Source organism: Hemitrygon akajei, chromosome 5, assembly GCF_048418815.1.
Source record: "Hemitrygon akajei chromosome 5, sHemAka1.3, whole genome shotgun sequence".
Classification (NCBI taxonomy): domain Eukaryota; kingdom Metazoa; phylum Chordata; class Chondrichthyes; order Myliobatiformes; family Dasyatidae; genus Hemitrygon; species Hemitrygon akajei.
Window position 1 is genome coordinate 183,290,712 of NC_133128.1, and position 13,057 is coordinate 183,303,768.

General features: G+C 44.6%; 1 protein-coding gene across 3 annotated transcripts in view; it reads right to left on the bottom strand.

Moving 5' to 3' along the window:
- LOC140728541 (dipeptidyl peptidase 4-like) overlaps positions 1–1,809 on the bottom strand; it is a 202,365-nt gene extending 200,556 nt beyond the window's left edge. Inside the window, exons 1-3 of one of the 3 annotated variants that reach the window (XM_073047412.1) lie at positions 1,276–1,809; positions 910–988; positions 527–614 (exon numbers count right to left, since the gene is read on the bottom strand). In XM_073047412.1, coding sequence (XP_072903513.1) covers positions 527–614; positions 910–915 — 94 coding nt within the window. In that variant the 5' untranslated portion in view covers positions 916–988; positions 1,276–1,809. The other 2 variants (XM_073047414.1, XM_073047413.1) reach the window with 2 other exon arrangements.
- Between the last annotated feature and the right edge of the window lie 11,248 nt (positions 1,810–13,057).

Below are 13,057 nucleotides of genomic sequence, written 5' to 3' on the forward strand. Positions count from 1 at the left end.
AAAGTCCTAAACCCTTCAGTCGTTCAGAACTGGCTATGTAAATTTTCTCAGTAATCTTTCAACCTTACTTACATCATTACTAACAAGAAAGTAACCGTACCAAGTGTGCCTGAAATAATGGCACTGAGGAATATTAGCAATAATAAGATAAACTGTCAGATTAATCTGATACTTCAGATTAGTTACTTGATTAGAAAAAATGTTGACATCACAAGTACTATCTGTAAACAGGATTTACACTGCATTGAAGTCTTCACCTCAGTGGAGCAGACCGTATGGAATAAAAACATTAGGGCCACAAGTATTTCCCAAGGATGTGTTTTCAGGAAGAGTGACAAGGTATGTGGGTTCAATGCACATCAGAGAGACGGAACAGGAACAGACTTTGGGAGCTCTTTGCAATCTTGCTGTATTTTTTCCCATCAGTTTCTGATGGTGCCGCGAACAATAAAGTCACTCTACAAATACATTAGAAATCATCATTAATGACGCGTTGCAACGCTTAAACAGCATTAAATACACTTACTGCCTGGCACCAGGACGACAATCGGAACTGTTATCACAACGATAATGACAACAGTTGCAACGACACCCAGAAGCACTTTACATATGGTCTGAAATAGAAAGTTCACGTTTCAATGTCTTCGCATTCCTTCATTCAACAACGGGGATATTGACTTAAAATTTCAAAATTCGGAATAGTATGCGAAGTTATTACACAGCCACAAAATGAATTAACTACACTCCCCCCCCCCCCCCCCCACACACACACACAACCACCACCAACTAACTCCCGTTCTGAGTCGTCAAATGAACAAAAACACAGGTCAACGTGTTGCCAGCAATCAAAACCCGCACATAGGTGATTTCATTTCACGCTGTGAGTTAACTATTTTACCAGTTACTGACCTGCATATTCGGTTCAAGTCTTGTTCTTTGGATAGAAGTGTGAAGCCCGACTTTGATTAGTCTGGAATGGTGGCAGAGGCTGGACGGACAACAAGATATCAACTCAAAAAACTGTTGCCGAGAACTTTACAACCTCACTAATGTACCTAGTTTTTGGCTTAGTAAACGATCTTTAAATATTATCTGCAGTAGTATGCATCGTCCCAGTCCATCAGCTACCAATTGTAAATGCAAAGGTTAACTGATAATAAAACGCTATATTTTGATACGGAAATTGGACGATTATTTTCATTGCTAAAAATCCTTGTGTGTCAGCATTTACAAACGTGGATTCTGGCTGAACAGCCGTTGCAACAGGAGACTTACCACTTGGTTAGGTTAATTCAGACAGCAGATTCGCAGTCAGGACTGAGGCCAATGTGATGTCGAGGAAACACTGCGTAAGGACTACCGAGTACAAACGTCCGGTTTTATTTTAACTGAGATATTGCCAGATCAGCTACTCCGACAAGATCTTACTATAGACAACGCTTTAAGCATTCATTAATTTTCCCCAACCGCGAATTAGTGACTTTTGACATCGCTGTGTGCTGATTTGAATTGGATGGGTCGGGTTGAATTATTTCCCATTTGATGGGTGGAGATGAATAAAATAGTTTATTTCCTTCCCATTTTGAAACAGATGTTTGCAGCCGTTAAATGCCGTGCAATATCGCTGCCTGCCACCCGTGTTAGTATTTCTAATGTGTTCCACTGTCTCCACTGGAATAAAGGCATTCAATAAATATCTATGTGGCGTGTAAGGCTAACCGAGAAACGTAAAGCAGAACGAGGAGGACACTTGGTAGGTAAAGAGGAATAAACACACAGACATTATCCAGCTTTCTCACTGCCTAACGAAATGTTGTTTCTACCCATGCCTTGTAGGAGGCTCCTTGTGAAAGAAACCTCCGCGATGTTAGAGTAGCTTTGTTGTACGAGTACTCTGGGGGGGGGGGGGGGGGGGGAACCTAAACAAAATGTAAAACAGATTGTGCAGAAATACTGTCACAGCTGACTAGGTAACTTCAGTTTCAACTTCTCTCACGCCGAATAGTGGTGAATCCAATTGCAGAGAAAAGTCGCACAAAATTAGAGGGAAACAATTGAACAAAGTTTGTTTATTGTTTACTCATTGAGATACAGTACAGGTTAGGCCTTTTCAATCCTAACCTAACCATGGGCAATTTATGGTGACCAATTAATCTTCCAACCAGTACATTTTTGGATGGTGGTAGGAAACCCAGAGTCACAGGAACATATAAACCCCTTACAGGCAGCAGCTAGAATTGAACCCAGGCTACCTGTGCTGTAAAGCATTGTGCTAACCACCAAGCCACCCTGGATTCCATAAGAGGCAAGATACAGACAGGGGTTAACTAAGGTCACCAAAGTTAGCAATTCCCACAAACAAAATCAAACTTCACCCAAAAAGAAGATACCAAACTGAGCCAAGAAACTGGGGGGCAAGGAGCTTATACAGGGCTACAAACGAGGCGCAGGAGATAACAAGGAACTATCCTCATCGGCAGATGAGCAGAAAGCGCCTGGCCTTGTCACCTCTGCCTCCCACTGGTGGCCAGTTCAAGGAGTGAGAAGAACTGTTGGTACAGTATGTAAACAGAAGTTTGGCTTCCCCACTGCAGAGCAGTGAGCACTGGATGAAGTATGTTGAACGGGAAGCTGTACCTGTGAATCACTGCTTCTTCTGGAAGGAGGGTTGTCATGCTAGTGAGCACTGGAAGAGTTGTTGCATTTCCTGTAATTTGTGGGAACTGGGTGTGAGAAAGGGAGAGAGTGTTGATAGAGATGGAAAAGTGGAACAGTGTATCAAACAGGGAATTCTGAAAAGAAAAGGAGAGGGTGAGAATGTACCTACCCCTCCCCTCTTGTTGTAAGTGGCAGAAATTGCTGAGAGTGAGCATGTTGCAGAGAATGACTGGGTGGGAAGACCAAGGGCAGGAAATGGAATGGACATGATTTGAGGTCCCTCTGTCTCTGGTGGAGGGAAATTCACCAATGACGATAAAAGAGATACCGATGGGAAAGTGCTGTTGTTTGACTGGATACAATGGAGACGGAAAAGCCCGGGGAAAGGAATGGAAACTTTAGGAAACAGGGAAGGATGGGGTTGAGGGGTTCAAATGGTTCTGTTTATTATCAGAGAATTCATGCAGTACAAAACCTTAGTCTTCACAGACATCTGTGAAAATAGACGAACCCCAAAAAATGAACAACAGGAAAACATTAGAACCCAAAGCCTCCTCTCCCCACTCCCCTGCCCACCCAATTAGCAGCAAGCATCAATTCATCAGCTTCCCCCTTCCTCACCTAGCCACTTCAGCAGCAAAGTGTCAGCCCCCACCACCCACCAAGCAAAAACAAAGCACAAAAAGAGAGACCATGATCTGCAGTCAACAAAAACTATTAGTTATCCAACAGTCTGATATGCCACAGTCTCTCTCTCTCTCGCTCCTGTTACAGAATTCTGTGATGCCTTTTATTCAGAGATTCTCCAACTCAAGAACCAGCAGCAAACTCTCCACCCCACTGAGAGAGAGAGAGAGAGAGTGATCACCCGACTACCAAGACCTCCATCCACACACTTGCTTCAGCAAAATCCTGATGTTCCTTACCTCAGTCAGCAACACTTTAGAGAGGGATAATAAATTTATTTCTTTATTCTTTGTCTTTGGGATACAGCACCAAATAGGCCATTCTGGCCCTTCGAGCCATGCTGCCCAGCAACCCCTGATTTAACCCTAACCTAATCATGGGACAATTTACAATGACCAAGTAACCTTCCAACCAATATGTTTTTTTGTGCTGTGGGAGGAAACCAGAGCAACTGGAGAAAACCCACATGCTCATGGTGAGAACATACCAACTCCTTATAGGCAGTGGTGGGAACTGAACCCAGGTCACCTGTACCGTAAACTTTGTGCTAATCACTAGCTTATTGTGCTGCCATGATTGAATAGAGGAGCAGACTCTATGGGCCAAATGGTCTAATACTGCCCCCCAATGTGAGACAAAGGTACACCTGAACTTCTTTCAATCTGGCCTACTGAATTCAGATCTCATGATGTACTCCACTCTCTGGCCATCACCCAAATCCAGGCCATCATCTCCTGGACCATTCCATATCTCATCAGAAAAGGAGATCTCCACTCCACAGCCTCTGGCCTCATATTGTTACCAGCCTGTACTGCCCATTTCCACCTCTTACCTAAGGTTCATGAACAGAACTGCCATGACAGAACCATTGTTTCTGTTAGCACTTGCCCTATTGAACTCATTTCTTCAAAACTGGACTCTATCCTACCTCTTCTTGGCTGGTCCCTTCCCACTTACATCCAAGTTACCTCTCATGCCCTCCACCATTTCGATAACTTCTGACTTCCTGATTCCAAATGGCTTGTTTTTATCATGGATATTCATTCTCTTTGTATTCATATACCCATTTGAGGATCTCAGGGCCTTCTGTTTCTTTCCTGAATAAAGAAGCAGCTGATTTCCTTCCAAATGGCAAAACTTGTGCTCATCTTCAATAACTTTTCTTTCGATTTCTCCGACTTTCTACAGATCAAAGAGGTGGTTACAAGCACTCTTACAGGCCCTATCTATATATTTTGTGTCAACCTCATAGAAGAGTGCTACTTCCAACCCTAAACTGGCACCCCCACCAAATCTTTCTATGCTCATTGACAACTGCTTCAGATGTGTCTCTGGCACTCATGCAGAACTCATTACTTCATCAGCTACCCTGCCCTAAGTTCACCTGAACATCACTGACAGTCCTCTTTCTTTTTCAGATTTTTTTCTGTTATTGGACAAATCTCCACCGGCATCTTCTGTAAACCTGCTTGACTCCCACAGCTGATTCAACCATGCCTTTCTCCAACCCTTCCTCTTGTAAGGATGCCATCACTTTTTCTTAATTTATCCAACCTGTTCACGTGTCCTAAACATGGGGCCTTCTGCTCTAGAGTTTCTCAAATGCCTTCCTTCTTCCGGAAGCTCAACTTCCCCTTTATCATGATTGATGGAACTCTCACAATTAAATCTTCCATTTCCCACATGTCTACTCTGAACCTCTTACTCCAGAGGTAGAACAGCAGGGGTGTTCTTGGTCCTTAGCTTTCAATCCTCCATCTTCCATATCCAACACATAATCCTCTGACTTCTCGTCCAGCTTCAATGTCATCACCATTCGTATCTACTCCACTCTACCTCCTACATGACTCAGAGGGTGGAGCAAAGTCAAGATGGCACTAAACGGCGACTCCTTTGCTTGCATCTTTGGAGACAGCTCTATTTCTATCTTTGAAATCTCGTTTTTTCCCCTTTTCAAAGTTCTTTTGAAGACCCTGACCTGGTCTACCACTTTGACTTGGGTTCTTTACGGGAATGGGACCCGCTCTCAGGGCCTCACAAATGGCCGTTTTTTGATATGCCAAGGACGCAGCCTGGAAGACGAGCGTGCCGTCAGGGTGCCGGATTTTCGTGGCTCTGGAGACCAGCTGATTCAAGGCCGGTGCCCCTGACTGAGGCGTCGCAGGAGAACATGGAACATCGGGAACATCACTTTAGCTGCCGTGGGCTGTGTGTCCAGAGACCTGAGCCCTGGGGCCAACACTCTGGGCTCAGAGCTCGGAAAAAACGACGCAACATCATAAATCAGAGAGTTGTTTGTTATGTCTCCCCACTCACTCTAAAATGGGAACACCTCATTTTCCTTTATTAGGGAGAGAGAGAGCCTCTGGTATGTCGAACTACCGGGTGAACGAGTAGTCTTTGGTGTACTGCAAGTCTGTGTCTTAATTGATGCTTTGCTGCACACTTGAGTGCTTGGTGGGGGGGCGCCGATGCTTTTTTTCTGGGGGGGTTTGTTGCCTACTGCTGCTTTTGCATGGGAGGGGAGAGCTGGGGCTTGGCTTTGGGGTTCTAACATCTGACTGTTATTCATTCTTTGGGGCACTCCTCTATTTTCGTGGATGTTTGTGAAGAAAAAGAATTTCAGGATGTATATTGTATACATTTCTCTGACATTAAATGTACCTATTGAATATATTTCCATAGGGGTTGCTCTCCTTGGAACTCTCTAGTCTGTTCATACCTTCCTTTGTCCTCTGGCACGTTCTGCTTCAGCTGACATAACATGTACCCCTTCACCCCCTCTCCTCATCATAAAACCACCCCTTTCAGATGAGTCAGATGTTGACTGGATTTGGTGCTCACAAAGTGACTTCCTTTAGATTCTACGTTCACACTTTATATTTCTTGACTATTAAAGGTGTCAAAAGGTATGGGGAGAATGCAGGATAATGGGGCTGGGGGTTGAGTGGTATAATAAATCAGCCATAATCAAATGGCAAAGCAGAGTGGATGGGACAAAAGGCCTAATTCTGCTCCTATGTCTTATGGTCTTACATTGGTGGAACCAGGCATAGACTAGGTGATGCCTTGCAGTCCTTCTACCGCAGCTAATCTGAGCTTCCCGTCACACATCATTGTAACTTCCCAATCCCACAACAACCTCTCTGTCCTCCGCCTCCTCTATTGGTGCATGGAGATGCACGTTAGATGCAGACCATTTTATTTACCACGGGAATTCACCACTGTCCTTATAGTCGGTGTGTACATTCCCCCCAGCGCTAATGCAAAGGAGGCGCTCTGTGAACTGTACGGGACTATTAGTAAACTGCAGAACGCACACCCTGATGGACTATTTATTGTCGCCAGAGATTTTAACCATGCAAATCTCAAATCAGTGCTCCCCAAATTCCAACAGCATGTGGACTTTGCAACGAGAGAGAGAACGCGTTGGACCTTGTTTACACAAACATCCCCGCCCCCACCTCGGTTACTCAGACCACATCTCTGTTATGCTAATCCCAGCATACAGACCGCTCATCAGGCGCTCCAGGCCAGTTCAGAAGCAGGTGAAAACTTGGCCAGCAGGAGCCATCTCTACTCTTCAAGACTGCTTTGAGAACACTGACTGGCACATGTTCAGGGAGGCTGCAACCGATGGCGACTCTACCAACTTACAGGAGTGCATGGCATCAGTGACTAGCTACATCACCAAGTGCATCGATGACATCACTGTGTCCAAGACCATCACTACACGCGCTAACCAGAAGCGATGGATGACAGTGGAGGTGCGTGCGCTGCTGAGGACCCATGACTCTGCCTTTAGAGCAGGTGACAAGGCAGCCCTAACAACAACGAGGGCCAAACTGTCCCGAGCCATCAGAGAGGCAAAGCGTGCACACGCCCAGCGAATCTGCAGCCACTTCCAGGACAGCAGCGACACACGGCCAATGTGGAAGGGCATTCATGACATCACCAATTACAGGACAACATCACCTGACTGTGCAGGAGATGCCTCCCTCCCAGATGCGCGGAACAACTTCTACGCTCATTTTGAGGCAGAAAATGACATGGTGGCGAGGAAGTCCACCCCTCCTTCAAATGACCAGGTGCTGTGTCTCACCGTGGCTGATGTGAGGAGAACCCTGTGCAGGGTCAACGCACAGAAGGCTGCTGGACCAGACAATATTCCTGGCAGAGTGTCTAGAGGATGTACAGACCAGCTAGCAGATGTTCTCACTGACAACTTCAACATCTCCCTGAACAGCGCCATCGTTCCAACGTGCTTCAAGGCCACCACCATTGTTCCCGTGCCGAAGAAGTCTTCAGTGTCCTGCGTCAATGACTACCATCCCATTGCACTCTCATTCATCATCGTGAAGTGTTTCGAGAGGCTCATCATGAGGCACATCAAGACCCTGCTGCCCCTCTCACTGGAACCCCCTGCAGTTCACGTACCGTCCCAACTGTTCACCAGATGACACCATTGCCATCACCCTCCACTTGGCCCTAACCCACCCAGACAAAAGAGATACGTACGTTCGAATACTGTTCATAGACTTCAGCATTCAACACAATCATCCCTCAGAAACTGATTGGAAAGCTGAGCCTACTGGGCCTGAACACCTCCCTCTGCAACTGGATCCTAGACTTCCTGACTGGGAGACCTCAGTCAGTCCGGGTTGGGAGCAGCATCTCCAACACCATCACACTGAGCACGGGGGCCCCCCAGGGCTGCGTGCTCAGTCCCCTGCTGTTCACTCTGCTGACCCACGACTGTGCTGCAACACACAGCTCGAACCATATCATCAAGTTCGCCGATGACACGACTGTGGTGGGTCTCATCAGCAAGAACGACAAGTCAGCTTACAGAGAGGAGGTGCAGTGGCTAACAGACTGGTGCAGAGCCAACAACCTGTCTCTGAACGTGAACAAAACAAAAGAGATGGTTGTTGACTTCAGGAGAGCACGGAGCGACCACTCCCTGCTGAACATCGACGGCTCCTCGGTAGAAGTTGTAAAGAGCACCAAATTTCTTGGTGTCTACCTGGCGGAGAATCTCACCTGGTCCCTCAACACCAGCTCCATAGCAAAGAAACCCCAGCAGCGTCCCTACTTTCTGCAAAGGCTGAGGAAAGTCCATCTCCCACCGCCCATCCTCATCACAATCTACAGGGGTTGTATTGAGAGCATCCTGAGCAGCTGCATCACTGCCTGGTTCGGAAATTGCACCATCTCAGATCGCAAGACCCTGCAACAGATAATGAGGTCAGCTGAGAAGATCATCGAGGTCTCTCTTCCCACCATTACAGACATTTACACTACACACCGCATCTGCAAAGCAAACAGCATTGTGAAGGACCCCACGCACCCCTCATACAAACTCTTCTCCCTCCTGTCTTCTGGGAAAAGGCACCGAAACATTCGGGCTCTCACGACCAGACTATATAATAGTTTCTTCCCCCTAGCCATCAGACACTCAATACCCAGAGTCTGGACTGACACCAACTTACTGCCCTCTACTGTGCCTATTGTCTTGTCTATTATTTATTGTAATGCCTGCACTGTTTTGTGCACTTTATGCAGTCCTGGGTAGGTCTGTAGTCCAGTGTAGTTTTTTCTGTGTTGTTTTTACGTAGTTCAGTGTAGTTTTTGTATTGTTTCATGTAGCACCATGGTTCTGAAAAATGTTGTCTCGTTTTTACTATGTCCTGTACCAGCAGTTATGGTCGAAATCACAATAAAAAGTGACTTGACGACTTGAAATGCAAAATGAAAAATCAAAATCTAATATTCTGGTTGGGTAGCTTCCAACCCAATTGTATGAACATTGAATTTTCCATTCTTAAGTAACACTTATTCCCTGTAGACTCATCCTTCCCAGAGACCATTTGTCCACCTAGTTTCTTTCTCCCTTTGTTCTTCTCTCCCACCCTTTCCCCCCAAATAGTTACACCTGTCCATCATCTCAATCTCAGCTGTTTCCATCTATCCTCTACCAACCTCTGCTGAGTTCCATAGACAGTGACATGCAAAAGTTTGGGCACCCGGTCAAAATTTCTGTTACTGTGAATAGCAAAGCGAGTAAACGATGACCTGATTTCCAAAAGGCGTAAGGTTAAAGATGACACATTTCTTTAATATTTTAAGCAAGATTACTTTTTCACTTCCATTTTTTACAGTTTCAAAATAACAAAAAAGGAAAAGGGCCCGAAGCAAAAGTTTGGGCACACTGTATACTCAGTACTTAGTTACATCCCCTTTGGCAGGTATCACAGCTTGTAAACACTTTCTTTAGCCAGCTAAGAGTCCTTCAATTCTTGTTTGGAGGATTTTCGCCCATTCTTCCTTGCAAAAGGCTTCTAGTTCGGTGAGATTCTGTACTGCTTTTGAGGTCTATCTGCAGATTTTCGATGATGTTTAGGTCGGGGGACTGTGAGGGCCATGAGGAAACCTTCAGCTTACGCCTCTTGAGGTAGTCCATTGTGGATTTTGAGGTGTGTTTAGGATCATTATCCCATTGTAGAAGCCTCCTCTTTTCATTCTCAGCTCTTTTTTTTTACAGACGGTATGATGTTTGCTTCCAGAATTTGTTGGTATTTAATGGAATTAATTCTTCCCTCTGCCAACGAAATGTTCCCAGTGCCACTGGCTGCAACATAAGCCCAAAGCATGATCAATCCACCCCAGTGCTTAACAGTTGGAGAGGTGTTCTTTTCATGAAATTCAGCACCCTTTTTTCTTCAAACATACCTTTACTCATTGCGGCCAAAAAGTTCTATTTTAACTTCATCGGTCCACAGGGCTTGTTTCTAAAATGCATCAGGCATGTTTAGATGTTCCTTTGTAAACTTCTGATGCTGAATTTTGTGGTGAGAATGCAGGCAAGGTTTTCTTCTGAGACTCTTCCATGAAGGTCATATTTGTGCAGGTGTCGGTGCACAGTAGAACAGTGCACCACCACTCCAGAGTCTGCTAAATCTTCCTGAAGGACTTTTGCAGTCAAACGGGGGTTTTGATTTGCCTTTCTAGCAATCCTACGAGCAGTTCTCTCAGAAAGTTTTCTTGGTCTTCCAAACCTCAACTTGACCCCCACTGTTCCTGTTAACTGCCATTTCTTAATTACATTACGAACTGAGGAAACAGCTTTGCTGTCTTCTTATAGCCTTCTCCTGCTTTGTGGGCATCATTTATTTTAATTTTCAGAGTGCTAGGCAGCTGCTTAGAAGAGCCCATGGCTGCTGATTGTTGGGACAAGGTTTGAGGAGTCAGGGTATTTATAAAGCTTTGAAATTTGCATCACCTGGCCTTTCCTAACAATGACTGTGAACAAACCATAGCCCTAACAAGCTAATTAAGGTCTGAGACCTTGGTAAAAGTTATCTGAGAGCTCAAATCTCTTGGGGTGCCCAAACTTTTGCATGGTGCTCCGTTCCTTTTTTTCCACTCTAAAATTGTACAAAACAAAAATAATACACTAATCTTACTTAGAATGTTGAAAAGAATGTTTCATCTTTAACTTTATGACTTTTGGAGATCAGTTCATCTTCTACTCACTTAACTATTCACAGTAACAGAAATTTTGACCAGGGGTGCCCAAACTTTTGCATACCACTGTATGTTCATGCATTTTTCTTGTAACTAAGTTTGTTCACTTTTTCTACACAGAGGGTTTTGTCAGGATAAGCAATATGGTGTATGTATACCAGTGTGAAATTTAAATGTTACTTCATGATGTCACTAAGATGTTAAGGCCCTTTGTCAGATGATTAATTATTCTAACATTGTATGTAACATGATTCCAGCAGTTAAATATTGACTGCCACAAATTTCTTGGTCTTGCTGGTTGAGTGATGTATGTAATACTTCAGAATAAAAGAACAATACAATACACTGTGGGGTAAGTATGCCACAGCTGGTCAGTGAGATTTGGTTTGACATGGAAAAGTAAAAAGAGTTGTGATGGAACATGACTGGTCAACTCTGCAGCTTTGATCATTTAGTATCGTGACAGCTGCTTCAGGAGGCACAAGCATTTCGAAAAGAGTTCTCATGAAACTGATTTCAGTTACAGTTGGGAGAACAGAGCAGCCTTGATGCATTTTCAGTGAAGACCTCTCAATAAAGGCTTCACTTAGCAGGTCTAGGAATGCCTGTGAAAGCTAACCGTGCACCTGTACTTACGCGTGCAAGCAAGAGAATTGCTTTGGCATGCACACGTATCTTGCAAGTGTACAATATGGACTATAAAATGGTATACAGAGAGCTGATTGGTGCCTTTCGGAAGGGTAAGATGGGGAAACACGAATCACTCCTCATACAGGGATCAGAAGTGGAGAGTGTAGTGTCTGTGCAGAACGACATAGAAATTAAATAGAAGCATGGATGCAGAAGATGCCTGTAACTGGTGTATTCACATTGCAAAGACAGCAAGAGAAAGAAGAATGCGCATGCGTTGATAACAGCACATGCACAGACAACAGATCAGTAAATCGTGCAGAGGGGTGGGGAAGTCATTGCTCCAAAAGAAATAGATCCATACATTACACTTCCTCTCCCTTAAGATTAATGCACTATAAAACTGTGTAAGTACAAAACATTCAATTTCCCTTTCATAAACCCATATTCCAGATAAGCATGCTTTCACAATAACAGTCCATATCAACTTCACTGTTCTAAAGGTTCAGTATTTTGGGTGGCACTGTTTCTTTCAGGATAGCACCTCTGGACCTGTGGAGTGGCATCAGGGTTGGCAGGTTTGGTAGGTGTCTTGTCTAAGACAAAATTCCTAGTTTCTGGTGTCATGTTGTTGTCAGTGACATTATCATCACTGAGAGGTACAGTAACTATGGTGATGGTAATGTATCCACCTTGTTGGATGCAATCGACTCTTGTATGTTCTTCAGCTGAGCATACAGTATCCCATCCACATGACGTCTCCATGTCTGATTTCCAACATCCACTGTGTACATCAGTGGTCCAGTTCTTGTAGCTATCCTACCGGGTGTCGACTTGTCTTCTCAGTAATCATGCATAAGGACTTCCTGTACAATCTCAAAGATCTTTGCTGCTTCACTTGGCAACTGGCTGAACCGTTTATTTTGCACTTCCCTGCATAGATCAGGTTTCAGGAGGTCTATGTGAGATCTCAGATTCCTGCTCATGAACAGCATTGCCTGTGTTTGATTTGTCGTCGCATGAACAGAGTTCTGATACAGAAAAAGGAAGTTGTCCACCTTGTGCTGTAGAGAAATGTCCTCCTTGTCCATCGCTTTAATGGACTTATTGAAGGTCTGGATAACCTTTTCAGCTAAACCATTCATTGCTGGGTGGTGAAGAGCTGACTTGAAATGTTTGATGCCATTTTCCTTCACGAACAGTCTGAATGCTTCTGACGTGTATTGGGGTCTGTTGTCACTCACAATTTGTTTGGGTAAGCCGTTTCTAGCAAAGATAGTTTTCAGAGTGGAGAAAGTCTTTGCTGAGGAGGTTGGCTTCATTGAAATAACCGCTGGCCTCTTTGAACGAACATCCACAGTAATCAGGAACATGGAATCCATGAATGGCCCAGCAAAGCCAATATTTATTCTTTGCCATGGTGATGACAGCCACTCCCATGGGTTTAACAGAGCATGTGGGGGTATTTTTTGAACTTTTTGGTATCCTGAACAGTATTTGGCCATCTTCAATCGTTTATCTGTTCCTAGCCACCACAAGTAGCTCCTGGTGGGAT